The sequence below is a fragment of the Chenopodium album genome, chromosome 6 (assembly GCF_948465745.1).
Source record: "Chenopodium album chromosome 6, dcCheAlbu1.1, whole genome shotgun sequence".
Taxonomy (NCBI): domain Eukaryota; kingdom Viridiplantae; phylum Streptophyta; class Magnoliopsida; order Caryophyllales; family Amaranthaceae; genus Chenopodium; species Chenopodium album.
The window spans coordinates 6,582,563-6,607,750 of NC_137839.1; the positions used below are offsets into that span (position 1 = coordinate 6,582,563).

At 32.3% G+C, this 25,188-nt stretch overlaps 3 protein-coding genes across 4 annotated transcripts; all 3 read right to left on the bottom strand.

The window, feature by feature from the left end:
- Positions 1-3,433: 3,433 nt before the first annotated feature.
- Positions 3,434-5,050, bottom strand: LOC145634425 (transcription factor IBH1-like 1). Its single transcript, XM_081685849.1, has 2 exons — positions 4,894-5,050; positions 3,434-4,400 (listed from the first exon to the last, which is right to left on the bottom strand). The coding sequence occupies exon 2, from the start codon at positions 4,397-4,399 to the stop codon at positions 3,767-3,769; it is 633 nt and encodes a 210-aa protein (XP_081541975.1). The 5' UTR covers position 4,400; positions 4,894-5,050; the 3' UTR covers positions 3,434-3,766.
- A 4,080-nt stretch (positions 5,051-9,130) lies between these two features.
- Positions 9,131-13,624, bottom strand: LOC145634426 (uncharacterized). Of its 2 annotated transcripts, none has more exons than XM_081685851.1 (4): positions 13,336-13,624; positions 11,496-11,648; positions 10,584-10,805; positions 9,131-9,338 (listed from the first exon to the last, which is right to left on the bottom strand). In XM_081685851.1, the coding sequence occupies exons 1-4, from the start codon at positions 13,550-13,552 to the stop codon at positions 9,334-9,336; spliced, it is 597 nt and encodes a 198-aa protein (XP_081541977.1). In that variant the 5' UTR covers positions 13,553-13,624; the 3' UTR covers positions 9,131-9,333. The 2 variants fall into 2 exon arrangements, with proteins under 2 accessions (XP_081541977.1, XP_081541976.1); XM_081685850.1 differs by having other exon boundaries at positions 9,134-9,338; positions 11,496-11,654.
- Positions 13,625-16,751: 3,127 nt separating this feature from the next.
- Positions 16,752-23,908, bottom strand: LOC145635760 (very-long-chain aldehyde decarbonylase CER3-like). Its single transcript, XM_081687112.1, has 11 exons — positions 23,526-23,908; positions 23,053-23,273; positions 22,706-22,944; positions 22,070-22,289; positions 21,148-21,275; positions 20,306-20,562; positions 20,034-20,141; positions 19,713-19,919; positions 18,885-18,995; positions 18,339-18,512; positions 16,752-17,228 (listed from the first exon to the last, which is right to left on the bottom strand). The coding sequence occupies exons 1-11, from the start codon at positions 23,574-23,576 to the stop codon at positions 17,073-17,075; spliced, it is 1,872 nt and encodes a 623-aa protein (XP_081543238.1). The 5' UTR covers positions 23,577-23,908; the 3' UTR covers positions 16,752-17,072.
- Between the last annotated feature and the right edge of the window lie 1,280 nt (positions 23,909-25,188).

The following is a 25,188-nucleotide window of genomic DNA, read 5'->3' on the forward strand; positions in this document are numbered from 1 at the left end:
TCATTTTGTCTTGGGAGACCAAGTCGGTCCAGGCCAGCAAAAGAAAGGAGCATCATCCTCAAATTTAATAGTTAAATATAGTATATATTTGTTGTATGGTCAACGGAGATAATTATCTTCCTAAATTATAGACTATAGTTCCCTAGTATATTTCCATATATATTATAGTCTAAGGAAATAGTTAGCTTGATAAAAATGATAATTATCTATTTATATTTAGTTGAACCCGAATATGACATGACCTGATAGTAACCTGCAAATTATTGACTTGAACATAACCCGACTTGAATCCGAGAATGACCCAACTTGGAAATGACCCAACTTGATTATAATAACCCGCAAATTATTAACTTGAAACCCGAGAATGACCCGACTTGAAAATGACCCGACCTGATTATAATCCGCAAATTATTGACTTGAATCGAACTCGGCTCAAACCCGAGAATGACTCGACTTGATTCTAACCCGAAAATTATTGACTTGAACCGAACCCGAGAATTACCCTAACCTGTTTTAACCCGTGAAACCCGAATTAAACCCGACCTATTGTTCACCCGACCCGAATGTAACCCAACCTAAACTCGACCCAAACCCGATAACAAGTATAACCCGACGTGACCCGACTCAAACATGATCCGACCCAAACCCGACCCGCTTAGGTTATGGAATTAATCTGAATTGACCCGACCCGAGTTGACCCGACCCAAACCCGACCTGTTTACCCGAATTGACAGCTCTAGTGAGGGATGGTGGGGGGTAAATTGTAAAGAATCATTACCAAAAATGAAGTCAGTAAAAGTGTAAATAACATAAAGTAATGGAAATAATAAATTGGTACATTAAGAAATAAAATAAAAATAATAATGAATAGTATGACTATGGTTTTCAAAAACGGTAAAGTATGAAGTACAAGTAATATATATTGTAGCCGTGGCGGATTTAGAAAATTTGACCTAAATATTTACACTATCTTTTTCCTCTTCCTAAAAACCGTGTTTCCCACCCATGTTGTAAATTTAAGGGAACGGGAAGGCAGTACTATAATCTTATCACAAAGTTTTATATGCGGCTGGCCTCACCGTACGGCCAGCCACAATATACATATTTTTAATTCTTCTTCTTTCTCTTTTCTCTTTCCTCTTTCTTTCTCCTCCTTTCTTCTTCTCCTCTAAGATCTGTCCTCTCTCTCTCCTCTCCTCTCAGATATCTCCTTACATTTTCTCTTTCAAACTTTCTCTCTCTAACGTGGTTCATCCGTCGGTAGTTCGTTCGTCGGTTGTGGTGGTTTTTGGTGGTTTTGTGGGCGGTGTTTTTATGGACAAATTCAGCCATAAAAACTCTAGATCTAGAGTTTTCATGATATAATTTGGCCTTTATAGCCATATTTGAAGAGAAAATCGAAACCATTGTTAATTTTTAAGGTTTATGTTTGGGTTTTTTTTTTTTTTTTTTTTTTGATCTGTGTTTGTTTGTGAGTTCAGTGAATTTGTGGGATTGGAGGGGTTACTAGGTGGGTTATTAGGGGGGTTACTAGGTCGGAGGGGTTACTAGGTGGGTTATTAGGGAGGTTACTAGGTCGGACGGGTTACTTGGTCAGGGATTACTTAATCGGTCAGGGGTGACTAGGTGGGTCAGGGGTTACTAGGTCGGTAGGGTTACTTTGCCATTTCTTTGCTGACTTGACACCCTGCCGCACCTTGTGGCTGACCGCAACAGAAACTTGCTGTAATCCTATTCATACAACAATATATACGTAGTATTTGTCTTGGTAACATTATGGTCAATTCAAAAGGCTCTCACAAAATTCAGTAAAAGGAGCAAGTGAATAAAGTAAAAGGAGTGGAGTAAAATTTCAGAAATTAGTACGGCAAGGAGCCAAGGACTAAGGATATAACTTGCACAGTTGCACTCCCTGATTTATAAGGCCCAATAAATATGTGGTCCATTATTTTAGCCCACTGCATCTTGAGAAAAAAAGAGAAAGGCAAATGCTCTTCGTTCTCACTTTTTTTTTTTTTTTTGGTTGATAAGGCGAAAAACCTTATCAGAGTGGAACCTTTCACAGGTTCTCTCGATTTGAAATAGCAGACTAGGCACTTTAGAAATGGGGAAAAGAATAAGGAAAACCCTATCCCCAAAGTGCCTCTAATGGAGTTTGATCTCACAACCTCTTAATTGTGAGATACAAACTTACCCACTAGATCAAGCTTAACTTGGTTTTTTTCATTCTCACTCAGTCACTCTCACAACCCCACATACATACATGATACATAGAACATTGTATTGCCTTGCATCTCAAATTCTAATTTGTAACCTTAGATATTTCATTTCTCAAACATTTTCTCCGTTTAAAAATCTCTACAAATTTAAACCATGTAGGCACTATATACACAAGATTAACGGATATTACTACAAAGTATAAGATTGTACTAGATTGTACGTGCTACGAACTACTTTTAGGATTATAATTTTGTAATAGTTTTAGATTTTTTATAGGATATATATATATATATATATATATATATAAATATATATATATATATATATATATATATATATATATATATATATATATATATATATATATATATATATATATATATATATATATAAACTTCAGTTACACATTGTTCTTAAAATATGTTTTGATGACAACTCTATATATTAATTTTGTTTAGCATTACATATATGTATTTATGTTTCACTTGATTTTCAAGGTAGGTGTATTATATTTTTAAGGAAGTTGTAAAAAAAAATGAAAAATTAAATGACAACGAAACTTAAAGTTGTATGATAAGATTTGAATGAACCTTAGACCATCTAACCAACAACTACAAATTATAATGTACATCCTAACCATACATAATTTTCATAAATTGTAAAATGTAATAATGTATAAGCAATTTGGTTATAATATAATTACTCAAGTGGGTGCATGTAATCCCCAACGATTATGTTGGATCCTTCTTTGTCAATTACACTATCACTATATGTGTAATATCCTTCCTTACCTCTTAAAATGCAAGTTTCCCTAAATGTTTATATATTGGAATATTGGATTATAAGAATTCAATTGTACAACTATTATTTAGTAAAGGGGGTTTAAAACATCGTTTAAGACAATCACAAAGAATCGGAAATGGAAAAGGGCCAACGAGTCCAATTTACAACGCTGCGAGCAACAGGCTTGTTGAGCCATTCGAGTTCATTTAAGGCTTGAAAACAACGGTTAAACATTTTTTCGAATTTTAACTTATTTTCGTATTAGGGCTTTGTTTAGACTATTTAAACGTTTTAGTTGTCTTTAATATGCGGTTTTTGAAATTTTTAATAATATTCTCGAGAGTTTTATTCTTTTCTGGTGGATTATGGTGTTGTACCGATTTATCGCTTATAAATCTGTTTTTCGTATTAGAAATAATTGCGCTTGCTTTTCCTCCATTAATTCTGACTGCGTCAATTAAAGATTGATAAAAGCATAAAACTTATGCCTAAAACTAAGCTAGTAGTCGAGTCCAAGAAATTAAAAATCAAATTGCTAAAAGAGAAATTGGACAATAAAGCTAGCCTTTATATTAGTTCCTATTGAACTACCATATGATTCACCATTTATACAAGACAAATCTTTCATTCTTTTTAGTCCTTTATATAGTAGGCTAATAAAACAATAAGCTACAAAATATAACCCCCAAATTACTCAATATATTATCTCTAAACACCATATAAATATATACTATATATATATAGTTTTTTTTTTTTTTTCTTCCTAAATATGAATGAAGAGTTGAGGAGAATTAGCAAGATATTGCATCACATCAACTTGAGCTCGAAGTGAGACAACATAGTCAAGTGTTTCCTTGACCAAAGAGTATTCATCCATGTATTCTCCCCCAGGAATTAACCTTTTTAGTATTTGTGTTCTTTTCTCAACCAATCTCTTTGCCATTGCCCTAGCTTTTTTCACCTTATTACTATTTGACACACCACATTTCTTTGGATCACATTTCCTAAACTTGCGTATGTTCCTTGAACAAGTAGGCTTCTTCTTATTGCTTTGAACAAAAGATGTTCGCGATTTAGGCTTTGTTGTCGCTGTTGTTGTTGTTGTGAATGTTGTTGCATTGAGGTCATCTTGTGAAAAACACTTATAAGTTGTTTTGTCACCCAAGATTTGCTTAGCTAAATTTCCGGTTTCTCTATCTTTAGAAGCCTTGATGATGAGGGCACGACTCCAAGATCGTTTACCATTTCGAGTGGAAGCCATGGCTAGGTCAGCTGATAGTTTTATGGCTTTCTTCCTTTCCAACAAGTTCATGTTCTCTTTTGAAGAGCTGCATATTTGAAGGCTTGTTATCCATTTCTTCAAGAATTCTTTCTTGAGAGATTTATGAGTATGCATTCTGCTTAAAAAGAAGCTTGTAATTAATAAGGCTCAATGGTGTACATGTTTATACATACATGACTAGCAAGTATTATGTACAAGTTATGTATGTGTTGAAGAAAAGGTAACAACCCATTACATTAAAGAGAAAATTGAAGAAGAATGTTTGAAAGAGGAACCAATATTAAATCTTTCATATGTATGCATGTGAAAATTTGTTGGCTATATACTTTTTTTCTTTTGGTTTTTTCAATACAAGGTACGACCAGCTTGACAACTAACTATTCACTGCAAATGACCGAATGTTTCAATTTTGAAAAATGTGTAATGTTGTTGAAACTTAAAGATGAGCAAATGTACATAAATTATCATGTGAAGCAAGCATATGAAAAAAGTAAGAACTACGCACCAAACTGAAGAATATATATATAAAAATTCATTATTATTGTTCTTATATATAAAAAAAGAGGAAAAGGTGCTGATGAAGAAATAATAGGGATGAAAATACATACCTTGGAATAAAAAATCTTCACTAGGATTGATTATTAAACAAAGAAGAAGAAAGGATGCACATGAGAAGGAGAAGAAAGGTGTTGAAAACACACCATTTATTTTGTTAAGAAGAAAAAGGTATGAAAGAGAAATGGTGGGCCTTGAATAAGAAAGACACAGCACATGCAGGCACATGGGTGGGCTATGGCCCACCACCCCAAGCCCTGGAAGACATGCCAAATTTTTTTCAAAATTTAGTCATCAAGAATAAAGGGGGGGTTTCCCTAATGTTGTGCAATCCCAACTTTTGTTACTTGTTACAAGAACAAATAAAATTTCGTAAATATATAAATAATTCTTTAAATTTATACGTCATTTATGTCATGAAATGGCATTTTTCTTGATTTTGGTTGATACTCATATGGTTGGTGATAAATTTGTCAAACCCTTTTATAATAAGAATTAAAGTGGAATGTTCATTTGGTATGTAAGCTAATAAATTTTGTGGGTAAAGTTTTTTTTGGGATGGTTATATAGTCTTTGATGTGTTAGTTATCGTGAGTCTATAGAGAATTTAATGTTTGGGAACGAAAAAAATCTAAAGTGTAATTTAGGGATTGTGTGTGTGGGAGTATATGTTTCTGTTTGTTTGCGCATTTTATATATTAGATGGTTGACACCCTTGGAAGCTTGAAAATAATAAGAAATTGCAAAAACGGTTATATCATGATGACTTCAAACCAAGCTATTTATAAGAAAACAAACATGCATTACAAATTTACAATAATTGAATAAGTCTAAATTACCACATACCTTTATACCTTTCTTGATAATAAGCTTATACGGTTTTTAAAGTCATTCTAAGTTTTATGGTATGTACAGAATAAGTTTTCTAATCAACCAAAACTTTTCATTGAAAATTGTTTAATGCAATATGTAAGAAGAATTAAGAACACTTATCACATGCAAAAAAAGTACTCATTATGCATAATAGTCAAATTAAAGGACTATCTATCTTTAAAAAATTAATTTAGAGAAATGATTAAAAGGTGAAATTTTGTCAAGCCAAATTTTTATGATGTCTAGGCCAATACAAAGGACAATATATTTCTTACAAAGAACATTTTTTTTTTTTTTTGAAAATGATATACTACGTACTAGCATACTGTGACCTTTTGTATTATTTACCCTATTAAGTTTGACTATACATATAAAAAGATAAAAGAAAATATCCTCTCAAAAATAATTATTATCATTTATTATCTAATGATTATACATCAAGTTTTTTAAAAAAAATAATTTTAACTAATGTCTAATTATATAGTGCCGTCGTTGATTTGACATAAAGTGTGTAATCGCTGCAAGTAATATGAAACCGAGGTAGAATATACTTCATACTTCGTATATTGAGATCAAACTAATGCATTGACAATAATTGTATCAAGTATAACTATACTATGATATATAAGATATTAAAAGCCGAGGTAGTATTTGTCTTGGATGTAATAATTAATTAGTAGTAAAAAATCTCTCAACTATCCGTACAAATTGCTCAACTAAACTATGTCCTTCAAATCTCTTTATCCAATGATAGCAAAGACACCATGTGAGTGCTAAGAAATATTGCGTAGATTACTGATAATGCACGATGCAAATTGAATCAAATCAACCAATAATTAAGCCAATAATAAAAAATTAGAAATGTGGTTAAGATAAAAATTGAGGAAGAAATCAATGTTATTTGACCACAACAACTCATACTATGACGACTGATAGAGAACATAAGTGAGAGAGACCTTGTTGGTCTTATTATTGACACACATAAAAGTCACTACCATGCATTAAATAACCACATTTAGTAAGCTATTTTTTCTCCTTTTTTGCTATATTAGATGCATGTTGTATACATGTAATTGAGGTACTATACAAAAAGCTAACTCAAAGATAACTGACAATTGATAAATGTATGTGTGTGTGTGTGTGAGAGAGAGAGAGAAGAGAGTGCATATAAAGGCTGGATATTAGGTGTATATTGTATTAAGGTTTTCTAAAATTTACCTTGATTTTTATTATCATAAGTGTGAGGCTTTGAATTTAAATATTTTCTATAGAAATTAATTGTAGGTAGTAGAGTAGAAAGCTTCATAGTACTACAAAAATCATCATAGTACAATTTTTTAGTTTTTAACTAATATCTTCGTTTTATTTGATCTTAAAATTTATTATAGAGTGTGTACACCGATATTAAGAATATAGCTGAGTGGATGGACGGATTTAAGAAAAACATGATTAAGTAATAGAGAGGGTGGTAAAAAGAGTGTGAGTGTGGAAAGATTGAGTGGAAAGGTGAATTTTGTGGGATAATAGTTGTAAAGCAAAGGGATTTACAAAAATGAAACACAGTAAAATTGTTAACAATTTGATATTTTGGGAGGTTGAGAAAAGTTTCATAACCATTTATAAATTAGCTTAGGGTGAGATGATACCTTTAATCAAACACTAACTTACATCATTGCCAAAAATTCAAAATAGCTTATGAAATCTAATCACTGCGTCTGTTTAAAGTTGAGGAAATACTCAGCCAACACTATTTGAACTAATACGCTTTTCCAATCAATTTAAAATTAAAGGTGATAAATAGGTCATATTTGGGTGATGAGTCATTCGAGCCAAGTCATTATGACCCATCAGGAATTAACTCTTTAAGGAAGAAAGGTCAATCTATTCTTCTTAAGTTTTAAGTCCGGATTGACTCAAATCAATCTCATTTTGGTCGATATTGTACATTTGGGTTTGGACACATTTGAATTTTTAATTTAAAAATTCAATTAGGATATATTACCACGAGTCCATGACAATACTAAGTTAGTTCTTGCTAGATACGTTCATAGAAAGCCAAATTATTTCGGTTTGCACATTGATTAGCACATGCTACCTCTGTTTCACATTATTTGAAACGGTTTGACATAAAATGTGAGTAGAAAGTATCTAATCGTTAATAATAATATAAAACGGAACCAACTACATACTACATCAATTTGCACATATTGATAGCAACGTACTAATTTCATAACTATCACACCCATAAGAAAAAGGTTGTCAACAACGGAAAATTGGCGGGATTGAGGAAACAAGATGAAAAAAAGGGGAAGAAGTGGGACCAAAAGCCAGAAAAATAAAAGAGCAAGCTCAAAATTGTTGGTTTAAATTGGCTTGGCTTTGGCTTTGGCTTTGGCAAAGAGTTAACTTGCTTATCTTCCACATGGTCACCACATGGGTGCATTTCCTTTCTTGAGAGTGTAGTCCCTCTTTCTCCCTTCATCTAGTACACTTCTTTTCTTGCTTACATTTTGTGTCAATTAGTATCACTAAAATGTCATCCACTCATTTTGCTATGGTTTAGAGTATGACTTTTAATTTTAACACCTTCTTTAATTTTGGATTTTATGGACTAAATTAGGCTAAAGAAAACAATTGAGGGAGATTAAAAATGACGGGAAAATACATGTAGTCCATGTAATGAAATATGGCCGAATAACAGTATACACGTATATTAAGCGAATTGTTTTTTTTTTTTTTTTTATCTAACTCGTTGGAGAATAGTCGTCTTTTTATACCAACATGGAAATTAGGCTTAATATCACGAGATGAGCTTGTTTGAACATAAAATTTTATCGGACCCCACCAACCTTTCCTTTTAAAATAAAATAATGTGCGCTAATTATTTCACTTAAAAGGAGGATGCATGAAATTTGAAATCATGATCTTATCACGTTGGTTCTTGATACTATATTAGATGGCTCATGGTTGAAACATAGGATTTGTTTTTATACTCAATAAACAATCTATACCTCCTTGTTCAAGAGTGTAACTATTGGCTAGGTCCGCTCAACACAACCTGCTGTTGTATATAAGTCTCCGGCCATGACCAGCCAAACACAGCCATGACAATCTAAACCTGAGTTCACTGAACGACAAGACCCTCAAATTTACAGGAGTCTTACCTCTTTGATTTCTATCTAGTTTATACCTGCAGGGTAACCGGTAAGTCTGTTCCTGGTTGGTGTCGTAAATCAAAATCAGAATGTCTATGAAACTGTGATTTCAACTAACACTTCAGCATTTGGAGTTATAGCACTCCCAGATGAACATAAAGAACATGGAAAAAGTTTATAAATTGAAGATGCTCAAAACTTAAAAGAGCTATGTATTACTTCTAATTTCGACAAAAAGCAATTTCCTTTTGGTGATTCTAGACTTCATCGAAAGAACATTCGACATATTATTCGCTACACAAACTGTCCTGAGATGTCAAGAGCTAACCAAAGTATTTACTTGTAGATGATACAATTATAAGTATTAAGCACATATACAAAATGAAATCAGTCTAAGCTTCTATGCCCTAGCTGCTTATGGCAATGTAGTCATTAAAGACTTGTTTACGTTACTATTCCAGTACTTTAACCTGCACAAAGAACATATACAATCTTCAGTCTCAAAACTGGAGCACAGAAAAATACGGAGTAACATTTTACATCTAACATACGCAAAACAATTCACCTTTATATATGTAGGTAACTACACGTTCGTTGATAACAAAAATTTCTTATAGCATTCTGTATTATTGCATGCAGGTAAACTGTATCAAGTACAGGTGGAATATGAAAATTAAAATAGTTATGCATCTTGGGAAATTAAAGACCACATCATTGTTTGAATTGAAAAATAACAGGCAAGGCCAATCTCGCTCTGAGATAGTGATTAGCTAAATGGCGACTTTTCTTGTGATTACCATAACTTGATCAAGGGGAGGGGATTTGGAGAATTGTTGATTACAAGAGGGACATTTTTATATAGTTGGGGTGAAATTGGTACTTGTACATACTATTCACAAATCTCGGAGATCATTACACATACTCTCTCGTCATTTAAGCTTTGTATCTTTAATCACAACTAACTAAGCCTATATTAAACTATATTGACTTTTGTTGGAAAATAGCCTATACAGAAAATTCCTTTTCCTTGAGTGGATAATGTTATGACACCAAATTGTAATGTCATAAACAATTCAACCTTTTCCAATTTCCATCAAATATATCCAAAACAATTCAATAATGGAAATATAACCTATCCAGTAGTACTAACTAATTAGAGCGACTTGTAATTTTATCTACTACAAACTTTTTTTTCTCGAATCGTCTTCCAAATGCCACGATGCATTTGTAAAGACCATGGAATCAATTAGAGGGATCCATACGACCATACATCATAGCCTAGGGCCATAAGCTACACATGTAGCTTACCCATTTCTTCGACATTTCATAGTTCATCACATGGAATTTAGTGCTTCTTGCATCCTTCTATTTAAAACTTCTGTGCAAGGCTTGTATATCACTATAAGCTTAGTAGGGATCCCACCCTCAACTCCCGTACATACAACCAACAACATTTATCGTGAACATAGAACACATATATAGCACACAAAAGCCAGAGCTCAATCATAACCTAGCCCTTATTAGTGAATATTTTTCACAGCTGAAGGCTGACCACACTTTATTTACAGCACACTAATTGAGTTTTAAGCATATATATATACTAACTTCTAAGCAGGTATAACTTTCTGTGCATCTCGAAAAGCATATTTGAATAACATCATGAAAGATGCTTATTTTTTTTTAGCAAAAGCATACTGTAATCGAGTGAGAAGAACCTGAGAATGTTGATAATCGACTGCTCCTGCGAGCTGCTTGCTTCTTTACTTCCTGGAGCGCTGGAGTTTTAGGGAATAAGATACTGTCATCATGAGGCATACCATTTGAGCCATGATCCCCATGCTTTTCAACCACAGAATTTTCAGCTATTTCTTTTGTCTGCCAGGCAATCTTATCCGATAATACTGTACTAGTTACTCTTGTGAATCGCAACTCCTGTCCTGCAAGCAACAGGAGATCAGAACAAACAGAATAAATTAAGTTTGCATACGCAACATTAATTAACCAAACATAACAAATGATATACTTGAAAGAGTGTTGTAAATCCAACTAAATCATTGCTGGACCAAGAAATCTTTGACTCTTGAGATACTATAGGTATGTTATTGATCTTTAGTCTCTAAACCTACTTAAAGTGTTGTTGTTTAGATTAAGACCAAGTAAGCATCAGGTAAAAAGCCTCGAGGTAGCTGTCCTAGGCTTTCAAAAAATTCCATAATCAACTTGAACTCAATAAGTGAATGAGAGGTTGTAGCCTAAAATATGTTACTCATACAAATTCATGCCCATGAAATTTTGATTGGCTAAAATTCTTTACTAAAATAAGTTACCAAGCCTAAAATAATAGCATGAACTAATAAGAAAAATCGCCACAAATGTGAATAACAAAATCAAAGACCGAAGATTTGGATTCAAGGTATAATGCCATACTATTGTTTTTCCTTGTTGAAGCATAGACTCTTAGTATGGGTATGAGACAAAGCAGAGTAGGAAAGCCCCACCTTAAAAGTTGTTCTTTAGGGTCCAGTACAATCCAATGTCGTACAAAAGTTCTGGGAACACTTTCAAACACTCGAATCCACCATCAACTAACGTTCAAAAATTTCTAATTAAAGCAAAAGGAACCGTACCTCTTGGGGAAGAAATGACAGATTTCTCCGCAATATTATCACAATGTCGAGTACTTTCCAAAGGAGTGTACAGATACGTATCAGATTTAAGGTATTCCACTAGCCTCTCCTTCATTTGCCCTTTATTTGCCAAAATAGGTTCACCGGTATGGGCTGCATCTAATCACACACACAGAGAAATTGTTTCAACAAACCAGCCATCTTTAATGTAAATTCTTATCCAAATAGGACTGTTGCGGAACATTACAATGTACTCCGTCATTAGCAAATTCCATTAACCTCGTTTTTCTTTTGAGTAAGAAGAGGATTATAGCTAACATGACAAGTCAAATTGATCCATACTAAACAAGAAGTTACTAAGAGAAATGAAGCTTGATAAGACACAGGACAATTGAAAGTTGTCCAATGACAAGAAAATCTGATAATTAAACCCATTTTGTTACATTCAATGATTATCTTACATTTCTTTGTTTGTAATTTTTAGTAAGATTTGGGCACAGCATACAATTAAAGAAAAACAAAAGGCAAACCGCACCGAAACCTCCAGGGCATGACCAATGCTGATAACACTTCTTCTACAAGTAGAATGAACAAAACAGAAGTTTCATGGATTTTCTCAAATTTGACCATTCATTCATAGCGAATCAGCATATGGCTATAACATGCAAAGTACTAGATTTGGGTTATTGTATACCTTAAGTTTTCTCAAACAGACTATTGACTAGGGAGCATATTTTCACACTACTTTCCCCATATGGTCCATAACCATATATCTATAAGCTTATAAGCAACCATCCCTACCTTTGAGCAATGACTAATTACTTTTTTCGAGCTATAACTAAAGATGACACTGAGCTGGGCCAATGGCACAACACTAAAATAGCAAAGCGCATGACTCAACTATTAGGCCTAACTCGAGGCATGGCCAATTGGCCATAGTCATCTTTAGATACAATCATAGCATACTACACCAATTCATGTAACAATGTTACACCAACATCATCATTTGAAGCAAAATTGTAATACATACTACCACCGCCATATGAAGTGCCACCACATTTGTGTTTTACCATAAGGTCCATAACCATATGGGCTGCCTAAATTTATCCAATACACCTTGTACCAATACTTTCAATGGGTGAATAAATTATTTGGCAACACTTTCATACACCTATTTAAAGTGTTACCGTAGTACCATTATCACCCTGCCTACCTACCTAGTAAAAGAAACTACTGGGCAGGCCGAAGCACGGAAAAAAAAAACCGGCATAAGGCCAGCACGACATGGCAGTGGGCTATGCCAGGACAACATTTTTTGATAGAAAAAAGCACATCATAGATTCATAGCCCAACTACCGGTGTCAATTCAAATGTTCGGATTAGTTCTAATGAGGTTGGGTCAGGTAAATTTTTAAAACCGAGTCAATGTTAAATTATTATGTCCACAGAGTTGAAATTTGAATCGTATATTTTTCGAGTCGGTTTTGAATTGGGTCAGGTGTGATTTTGACACCTTTAAGGTCAACCCGTCCCAAACTGACAATAGTAGACAAAAGCACGATAAAATAATTGAAATTTGGCCTAGGCACGGCACAATTTGCCTATAGGGCCTATACCCTTTAGACATTTACAGTGTTACACTTACACAATAACATAACATATAATACCATACTAAATTACTAATCTATCATTTAAAGGATTATATTGGGATGTAATTAACACAAAAGATGAAATGCACATATTTATTATCAATAAAATATTATATTACCCATAAATAAATAAATAAAGACAAGAAATTAAAAAGTACTGTAATAAAGATGAAATAAGTACTGTAAGTTACCTCTAAAAGAGAGAAAAGCATCAAATGGAGCTGAATTATGAGACGGGTGAGAAGAAGAGATGAAGTGGGAGTAAAAATAAGAATCAGATTTAAGATAATTAGCAAAATCTGGAAAAATATTGCTAAAATTAATACTACTAATTCTGTTTTTCTTCTTATTGGTAATACGCTTCAAAAGCCTTTTTGTTTGCACTCCCAAATCTTTCCTTCCTTCCATTTCTAATCAATTGTTTGATTTTGTACTCAGTAATTTTGATAATAATGAAATACGGAGTACTATTTCAGATTTTGTGTTGAGTTTGAGTTTTTGTTTACAAAGCTATTTTGTGTTGAGGGTTTTGTGAGCAAGGTTTAGGCGGTTGACAGGTTTAACTCTTATCATGCTTATTTAACACGTGTAACTTTCACACCATTTCACGTGTCATCAAATTTATTTTCTTTTTATCACTTTATTTTCTTTGAAAAAAAATAATTGAATGTATATCATTTGGCCCATTGCAAGGAATTTGGGCCTGTAGTTCTTTCAAAAAAAAGGAATTTGGGCCTGTAGCCCAGTAGTCCAATTAATACGAACCTGGTAAAATAAGTGTACACGGTCCATAACTAGCCCATAACTAAAAAAGAGAGAAATGATTTTAATTTTTCATTTGATCAAAAGATGATTGAAATCCTTCACTAAATTGAATTATACTAAGGGCTTGTTCTAATTTACTGAACATAATTGAATTGAACTGAAATTAAGCTGAAGAGAGCAGGGCCTGAATGGAAGTGATAGATATTTGAATATTTCTACACCATAAGATCATCTAATATCATTAATTATTTTGGAAGTGAATATTTAGACAAATCAAGGTCTTTGGTATGTGATTTTTTTCTGAATCAAAATATTTTTCAGTGTCATATTGATTAAAACTGAATATTGTTGATTAAATTGATTGATTGGAATAGTTAGTTTTTAAATTGAATATTGTTGATTGGAAGTTCATTTTTAGACACGATAACGGAGGCTGTTGAAATCCATTGTAGCCCACTTGTGAGTGTCCCACATTGGAGAAAAAGGAGAGGTGGTTCCACTTTATAAGATAGAGGAGTTACTCCTACTATTGCCAATTGGTTTTGGTATGGAAGCTCCTTGACCTTGTTTGTGGACCTAACTCTCCTCCTCTTTGTTCGGGTTGCCCAGACCCGTTTCATATTGTTTTGAAATTTAACATGGTATCAGAGCCAGGTTTGTAGGGCCGTTTAAAACTGGGTATTTGTCAAGCCACTGGTTAAGGGGCCTCTATTGGATCTTCATTCCCAAAGAGGATTTATATTGTACCTTATGGTGTGCTCTAAGTTCTAAGGACACTCACAAGTGAGGGGGAGTGGAAGCTCCTTGACCTTGTTTGTGGACCTAACTCTCCTCCTCCTTGTTCGGGTTGCCCAGACCCGTTATATTGTTTTCGAAATTTATATTGCTGATTAGAAATGATTGATCACTATTTATAACTGGTTTTTACTAATTATACAACTATTGCTTGTTGTTTAAAAATTAATATAGCTAGTAAGCGAAAGTATAAATTGCTAGTGGTTGTAGTAAATACTGTAAATTTAAAGGTGATGCTAATTAGATGAATTCCATCGATCTATTCATTTTAGTAATTTATGTACACTAATCGATCCAATGTATTCTTTTTGTTCCTTTCACCTTTTTTTTTTTTTTTTTTTTTTTTTTTTTTTTTTTTTTTTGAGGGGGTTGTTCCTTTCACTTGATATTATTGTAAAATAGAAAAATCAAAATGAATCAAACAAAAGAGGATCTCAACTCATATAGTAATATTTAGGGGTGTTCGCGCGTGGTGCGGTTTGTAATTTTTTCAAACCGCACCAAACCGTACTTTTAAAAAAATCGCACCAAACCGCACGGCAAAATGCGGTTTGGTGCGGTGCGATTTGCGGTTTAACCGTATTTTATTAAAATTGTAATTATTCTTTTAAAAACAAAACTTTTATTTTATTTTATAATTATTAGTTTATGATTCAAATATTAAACTCTTTTAATTAATTTTTAATTAACTAATAGTTAAAGATTAGCTCATATAATTTAGTTCTTTTATATAATATTAATGAAAATATAGTATAAAAATCATAAACCGCATTAAAGTGCGGTTTGCGGTGCGGTTTGGTCTCAATATTTTTTGAAACCGCACCAAACCGCAAACCGCGGTTTGGTCATTTTTAAAAACCGCACCGCAAATTTCAAACCGCAAACCGCACTCTGTACAGCCCCTAGTAATATTAGAACTTTTGGTTAAAGATTAAGGGTTTGTTATCTTCAGCTTATTTTCAGTTCAATTCAGCTCCAATAAGTTCAGTTCAGTTCAGGTCCAATAAGTTCAGTTCAGTTCTTAATTTCCTTCTATCATAAAATATTCAGTTCAATTCAGTTCAGCTCCAATCAGTTCCGTTTAGTTAATCAGATCATGCTCTAAGTGATTAAAGCTTCTCTTCCAATTTCAGAAAATATTGGGATCGATTCTCACCCTGTCCTTGTGGCACAATCTATAAACAACAAAGAAAAAAAAAAATACATTGGAGCTTTTGGCATATATGGAATAGCCACTTGTTATGCTAATCTCCTTGATCAGTCCATGAAGGGTGACAACTCATCACAAGGGGCGGTGCAATTGAGATACTTTGTGACAAACATTGACATTGGCACATTGCAATAATCCAACATAGACACGTGTATTTTATTTGACTTCTGATCTGAAATTGTAAACGAGTTACGTTGTTGAGGAGGCAACGAGTTTAATTGATGACCCTTTTTATTGGTGGAAGCTTGGAAGGTATGTAGCAATTACGTAAGGGAGAGTTATATCCAAGCTCTTTTAATGTGGTTGCTGTATTCATTTTCTAATCAATAGTTGAGAAAACTATTAATATCCATGTTATTTATGTGAACCAAATAGATCAGAGCTTATAACATGTCCTATCCATCTACTATGTATTAGACTATTGGGAAAAATTACAGACTACTTTTAATTACATCATATATGATTTACTACACCGTGCATTATCCTATGAATAATTATTATATATATGGAGTACAAAGAATTACAGTTTAAACATTTAACTTTGTAAAATATGTGTACTTATTATTAATTATACTCCAATGATGTGCGTCGTACAATAAATCTAAATCATACCCGGTACAACATAGTACTATATATATATCAAGCATAATATAATTAACTTGATTGATTGAAGTGCTAGAAAACCACTTGATAGATTTTTCTCAAAATTTCTAATCAAGGTATTATAGGAGACTAGTATTCAACTATCAAAATTTCTAATCAAGGTATTATTACCAACTGCTTGGATACCCTAAATTTGAGCATTCCCATTGATAACTATGTAGTAGAATTGAATCGTAAAAGCATATAGCAATAATTATTATTTATATCATAAATGAATACAATGCTATATATAAATATATATAGTAGTGTTATTATATAACAATTTTCTTTTTTTGTTTTCATATTAACTACATACATGGAATGAATAATACAAGCTAAAAATGAAATAGACCTATTCTCTAATATTGAAGCAATTACAAAAAGAAATTAATCAAAGCGATTTTGCAAGAAGAAAATTGGAGACTTGCAAATTACAAGAATCATTAAAATTTAGGGGTTTTAATTTGGATTACCCCCTTTTTAAGTTCTTAATTATTATAAGTAATTATCCAAACTTTAAACAGGTTTTAAACCGTACTTCATTGCAGATTTCCACACCACATCAATTCTATCCACATCAATTGCACCAACCTCGTGATGTGTCCACCCTTCTAGTGAATGAACCACTCCTCCTGCATGACATGCATGTACTACTCCTCTTTCCATTGTATACTGCAACAATTATTCATCCCAAATATTTAATAAGCATATATATTATGATTTAATATTATATATGTTTCTTTGAAATAATGTTTGTATGTCTAAGGATGTGTCAACATATATGCCATATATGTGTACTCAATCCATTCACAAATAAAAGACGTTTTTAAAGTTAGAATATTCAATTCATTTGATGAGAGATTTTGGTTATGACTTATGACTTTATGAGTATTCATCGATACTGGTGATAAAAAACATTGCATGCTTAAATAATTAAATAAAACCGTGCAATAAAAAAAAGGCAGAAAGAAACATTTCATGATTTTTTCCCTTCTAGATTTAGTAAGTTTATATACCGTCTCAAGCCTTTAGCGTTTTTATCTATGTTGCTACAATCATGGAGTTAACAGATAAAATTAGTCTTCTCTTGAATTAAGCTTACAAAATTCAACTAATTTTTTATAAATATGTAGACATCAACTACATACATTTATAACTAGTAGGTGCATCATTATTGTATGAGCAAGGAAGCTACGGAAACTTAAGTTGAATAATGAAAGCCATCATTGGCCGGCCATAGTTAATGAATCTTTGGAATTGGAAGAAATTCACACGTTATAGATTGGATGCAATCAACTACTACTAGTAGTAATTAAGATTTTTATAAATATATGTTACTTCACTAAGATATTGTCTTATTTAGTCATTGATCGTGATATATGTAATCACCTATCATTAATATACATCATGACTAATGCATCATATACATGGTAGTGTGACGATGTATATTTCTTAGAAGGGTCATCTTTTGAACTACGTAATGGTGGCCCTGATTAACACCATCGATATCAATGACAAGTGGCCGAACTAGTGGATCTAGTTCAAAACCAAATCAAAATCACTTAATCGTTTAAAAGATTTAGATACTAGATCATGTCTGAATTATGAGCCCTTAACAACTAAACCGTCTATTTCACTAGTCCAAGTTGTTTTCAACTTGGCCTGATCCGCTGGTCAAATTTTAAATAAGAATTACAAGAAGCATGCGACGATGACATAATTAAACACAAAGTATATTTTTATATATCATTTTAACGTGTGAAATAAAAGGCGCTTAATTACCTCGCAACTGCCAAGACCTTGGGCATCCTCAGGCAGCTTCATGGCAGCAAGATCACCATAAGTACAATCTCTTCTAAAATGCAAGATAGGTGGAACCACAAATTGATGAAAATGGGCCCCGGTTGGTGCCCAATTTTGCTCCCTTGGTGTGATCCATTTTCCTACTATCCATGTCTGTAATATACATTGCAAATGAGTTTCATGTGTTATGTTATGGTCCCAATTATCCAAAATTGTAAGTAATAGTAATTGCACTTTCATATAGAGATACTTTTTAATTTTTGTTTGTTCTTGTTGTACGGATAGATATTTTCATTCCAATTAAACGTTCACAAACCTATATATGTATACACTTTTACACTTTTACATATAACACTATTTAACTTATGATATATGTGTTTAAGGAAAACTATTACTTTTACGTCAAGGCACTAGTTTAAAATTTTGGTTGTTTGGTGTCCATTTAAAGTATATGTCTTCGATATAGTCATATGTATTATAGTGAACTTTAAAATTAAATATCATATATTTAGTACAATAAATTACCTTGCAATTCTTGGCTGCTTGGTACTTGGTCACTTGTACCAAGTATTTTTGACATTCTACTGGTGCTTCCTTTTGAATTTTTTGAAACCTCTCAGTTGATAGAGTCAACATCTGCAATATTATTGTACAAATATAAGTAAAATTTAAATGAATTATAATTCTGTCAACTTCAAATAATCAAGATGGTAAATATAGTTCTACTTAGAATAAAAGTGTAACAATTTTTTTGTTAATTTTTAAATGATCCAGCACCATCTAATTATCTATGTTATCACAATATTTCAGACATATCCAATGAATGAATTAAAAGGTCTAAATGTTAGGTAAAAAGTGAAGAAAACTTGAATGCACATGTACCAGTATATAAACTCATGCATGTACATATATATGTTCATTATTAGGGGGCCGATCAGCCAGCTAAGGAGTTAACCAAGAGGGATAAAACCAACCTTCAACCCAATAAATGTTTGGTTGGTCATAGTGGTTCTAAGGTCATAAAATTTCTTATTGACATGTTAAATTACCTTATTTGCAAATACTTGTACACAATTCCTAATCGAATCATCCATCGTACTACGTTTTCTTTTCAACTTGTTAGTTTAGTTGATAAAACTTCTGACATTGAACTATATTATCTTAATAGTGACGTCTGTTAGTTAAAAACAACTCATTATATATTGCATGCAATAACTTTTACAACGTGACTAGGACAAATTGATCATCCCAAACCTTTTTTGTGGAATTTTTTGGTCACGTTGTACAGTTGTTGCATATGATGATATTTTAATTAGGGTGCTTTTGAGTTAGAAGAATTAGGGTAAAACTCACCAAAACTCGCACTTGTTTACGACTGAGATAAAGGGCGATGGCTCTTCCGAGCTTAGAGGTTGCACCGGTTAGGAAGACCTCCTCGACATTGTTAGGAAGTTCATGAAGAATAACTGCGGCGGTCAATGTATTGCCATGAACCACACGTACTTTTAGGTTTGGATGCTTGTTAACAAACAATGTTCCTCCACCATTCAATGCTTCATTCTGTAAATTAAACAAATTTCGATTCCAAATTAGGAAATACATCAAACTAAATTAAACATTGAATTAAAAAATACATAAAATTTGGTCAAAAAAAAAAAAAAAAAAAAATCACACCTTGTTGAGGGCCGCGAGGCTAAGAACCTTGACACCCATTTTATCTGCCTTAAGTATAGCATGCTCTATTTGCTTGTTGATGCCTTTTGTTGCAAATGGCAAGAAATACTGTGCAAAAAATAGATATTTACAAATGTTAAAGCTGGGTAATTTTTTTTTTTTTTTACTAAAGTTAAATATCTTTGTAGGTATACTTGTTTGTTTTACACGTGTAATATAAAATGACACAAGTAATATTTATTAAGAGACAAAGGGAGTATGATGTAAGGTACCTGGAAACCGAACCTAGGAACAACCCAGGTATGGTGCAACTTGCCGCGGAGGTTGTAGAAGGAGACGGTGAAGGGCTTGGCCCATGCCCACATCATGAACATAACCAAGAAAACAATAGGCCAACAGGGCAAGAGGAACCACCGCACGGAGAAGGGTAGGGCTGCATATGCTCGGAACAACCACGGGACATGCAAGGCCGATGATATGTCCACTACATGTGCTAAGAACACAAAGTCTGGCACCTTCACATTTTTCTCTGTATATTAAGACTTTATGTTAATTACTAATTAACAGTTAATAATATGCGTAATTTGACTATTTAATACCCATATCTAATGTATATTTCATTAGAATTTCGTAATTACAAATTTTTATGATCAGAGTTATTATGCACTAAAAACATCGAATGTATATATAAAATAATCTATCCGTCACAATATTACAAGACCAATGTTATCATCATATCATGTATATTATTACAAGTCAATGTTATCATGTTTTTTCTTTGATCATAAAAGACCAAGAAATTTGTACTAATATCAATAATTATGTAGGGTATAAGGTGAAATGGGGTAGTACAAGTGCACATGCATGTAATGACCCCATGCCTTAATAAAAATAAAAATGTAACACATAATTTTTTTTTCTATGAATGAACCAATGATAGGGTAATATATTGCCCTTTCTCCTAGCATATCTATTTATGTGAGAAATCATTTAATATAAGAAAAGGACAAATAACACATGAAAAATAAAAAACAAAAAAGTAACCAAACTTTTCACATTTTAGGAAAGATTTGTTCAGTAAGATGTGAAAAAAAGTTCTTGAATATTTCCAAACCTGAATTTAGACTTATTTGCTTTTGCATCTCCCACGATTTACCGTTAAGAGTATTTCCCAATAAGTCGTAAATTGGCATAAATAGACAGAAATTACAATCTTTCTCTGAATGATGTATGCTGTGATATCTGCAAAATTTAGTAATAAATTTCAACATTAATTTGTTTGCTTTCTTTGTTCATGAGTGGCGTGCAACATTAACATTTCGAATAGTTTTGGACTCAATTAGGTAACAAGTTAACATTACAGATTGATAAGCAAAAGCTAACATATGCGTTTAGTTTAAACTTTTCTGAATTGTGTCGAACATAAATTTTCCACGCGGTATAATATAAGCGTTGTTGATAAGAAGTTAAGTTAAACATCATAATAAAGTACTTGAAAACACTTAAACATTAATGACATTTTTTTTTTTTTAGACATTGATGACAGTAAAGTTATCAACTTTATAGATTACATATTTTGAAATTAAACAATCAATCACGTACATCTGCCATGGTAAGTAAGGATGGTTTTTTTTTTTTTTTTTTTTTGTTTTCTACTCTTAACTAGCAAGCATGCATTTGACAACACCACATGAATCCTTTGGAAGTTAGATCACATTAATGGTTACTTGTTACAACGAACTCTTTCTAATTTATTAAAACAGGCCTAGTGGCATGAGAAATAAAACTAGCTCTATAGTACAAAAGGACCCGTAAATAATTTGAAGTAACATATTTATTACTCTTCCATTCTTCTGTGGTGCCCATATAGTTGGAATGAGGTGTTCCATCAATTACCTTCCTACCATTATTTTTAACTTAAAAATCATTCTTATGAAGAAGTATGTACCTTATACATTTAATTTCGAAATCACCCGTATTTTTGTTTAAGATTTAAATTTAACTAAGCCGATAGAAGTAAAGATTGAGATACTTACGTCGGAGTGTATAGAAGGTATCTAAGGATAGGCAAAACTTCAAAAATTTGATGTGGGAAAATTTCAACATTTGAGTGTCCCAAGCATCTTAAGAAATCAAATGCCAAAACATAGGTGTAAATCAAGCCAATTGAACCGTATCCCATCAAAGCTGCTCCAACCAATGGAATTCCCATGATTCCCAACAAGAGAATGTGCTCTAAGAATGTTGTATTTCCCGCTGCAAAAGTTCATACCAAAAGTGTTAATTAGACTAACTTATTTGAACTTATTTCAACTGTAAATTAAATATGGTATCAGGATTCAGGAGGTACCTAACTTATCCATATTTTATTAAACCGACCACTTTATTTTCACTTTAATTAATAAATTAAATAAAACTTTTGAATAATTTCCTTAATAAAAAATGGTGGAAATTTCTAACATTTAAGCCTAATACATACATAACAAATTAAACATGTTAATTAAATTATTGGTGTAATTATACTAGCTAGTTAAGCTACGTTCTAGACATATCAATCTTTTTTAATACAATAAATTATATTATTACTTGACCCAACCATATTCAAATTAATGATTTTAGGTAGCATAAACCAAAACTATACGCAAAATAAATAAGTTAGTTGCAAAACTTACCAGTGTAAGGCTGAAGTACAGGAGATAAATGATGTAGTGAATGATAATTGTTGAATAATTTTGGCTGGTTATGAAATAACCTATGTATCATATAATACAACGGCTCCGAAACTACCATATGAATCAACAAAGCTGCAATTAATCCTCTTGCGTCCCATAACACGTTCCAATTTGTTAAGGATGGGAACATATACAACATTAAGCTTCCAACTAATGCTTGAAGAATTATGAAATTATCCCTGTAATTATATTAAATCATATAAAATAAGAATCATATGATTAAATTAAATTTAATTGTATGTTGTAAAATAATCATATAATGTATAAATAATAGGGCATACGCATACCAATTCCATTCGTGATCGATTTGCTTAAAATCGATTCCTTTGTGATTAATTCGACGCTTAAGGCTAAGGAAGAGCATGTTGCAATAAGTATGCCAAAGTTGATGGAGAAAACCTCTAAGACTACATAGCAATAGAATATGGAAGCTCCATGTATTGCTTATTGTTTCTCCTTTCCACCATAGTTGTGCTACTTGTGCAATAAACGGGCCGTATAGAAAATACTACAAGATAAAATCCATGGTTAATTCGTGACTCATATCATCTTGTATTGTAAGATATATAAATTAGGATTCAACTTTCACAGAAAACGCGTTGATTCTATCTAAAATTGTTGATTTGATGTAATATTTCAAGATAAAAATAATTATGCACAATTACTATTTATTTTTTATTTATTAAAAAAGATAATGATTACCTAATAATCAATTTATAAACCGAAATTTCCAAAAAAAACAAGGGTAGAGAATTAGTACCTTGTGAGAGCCCAAGTTTTCCCATGGCCAATTAGCAAGAAGGGCACCCATGTTTTCGTTCTTCCCTTTTTTTTTCTTTCCAAAATCCAAAACTTTTCTTAATCCTTTAATTTACCTAGATCAAAAGAATATTATGCCCAAAATCTTGCTCTTTTTGTGAGTAAGGTTCCAATAAAAAAGGAGGGTAGCGAAAAGAAAATGGAAAAAGTGAGACAAAGATTGTAAATGGTAATAAAATAAAAATTGAGTAGTTGATAAGATAGAATTATTAATTAAGGAGTATATTAGCTAGAGAGAAGAAGATGAGATATTTTTTCCAATTTAGTTTCTCAAAGAGGAAAAAATGTCTTAGAAAATAAAATGTATGTGATACTTAGATGTGAAGGATTGAAACCAAAGAAATACTAGTTTATAAAGGGCACCAAGTAACCTGCCCTAATTTAATGCACTAGTAGTACCATAAGATTACAGTTAGAGGAAATATGTCCCAATCAATTTTGGTTTTCTTTTGGTTGGAAGTGGGGTACTATTTTGCTACTTCTTCTTCTGTTCTTTTGATTTTTATTATTTTCCTCGGAATAGAAATTTCTCGGTAAGTTGTCGACTTTAAGGGCTAATGAATCATTCTCACAACTAGTAAGTTGTCGACTACTAGACTTTAAGGACTAATGAATTATTTTCGCAACTAGTAAGTTGTTGATTTTAAGGGTTGATGAATTATTCCTAAGCACACAAAATACCGAGTATGAAACGAGTTTTAAAATATTTATTTAATTACAATAAGAAGATTTAAAAGGTGTGTTCTAAATATGGTGTTTAAAGGTGGAAGAGGAATGAGCTAAAACAAGGAGGTGATGTGCCTTCAAGTAATGCTCTTATTTTTAAAAAATAAAAATAAAATATGTGTATAGATTGATGAACAATAAAAAAACCTTAGGTATGTGAATTTAGGCTATAAATAAGGGAACGATTTCCCTACAAATTGTTTAAACCAAAATTAATTCCTACTTTGCACCGTTTTAAAAACTTATTCCCTAGATAGTGTCCACGTAGGATCGGGTATTAGGTTTTTTTATTTTATTTTATTTTATTTTATATAAAGTATAAAACCACAATTAGTAATAATAGCGGTTTTACTTTTAACTCTTTAACACGTCTTCCCTGTCTTCCCATTTCCTCTCTCCTCGGTTATCACAATCTCACTGAGAGTCAACAAATCAACAATGGTGGAGAGTATGCACTTGAACTGTGCAGCCCCAAAACGCAAATGTTGCCCACCAATTCAATTATTGCCGTTGGTATTAAAACAACAAAGATGCTATTTTCAAGCTTCTGCCTCAACCTCTTTATTCACTCTTGTTTTTTTTTTTTTTTTTTTTTTTCATTTCAAACCTTTTTTTCTTCTTAGATCTTCTCTCCCTTCTTTTATTTGTTTTGATTTTCTGAGTAATTTCATACAATTATAAATTTGAATTCTGGGTAGTTTTGGTTTCAAAAAAAAAAAAATTCTGGGTAGTTTTGTTTTGATATAATCTCCACTGGGTAATTTCATACAATTATGAACTCCCATGTAACTTTTTTTTTTTTTACTTCCTGTTTTAATTTCATGGGAATACCTCAGCATTCAACCTCACAAACTAGTTTGCGATCGACCTAGAAAACC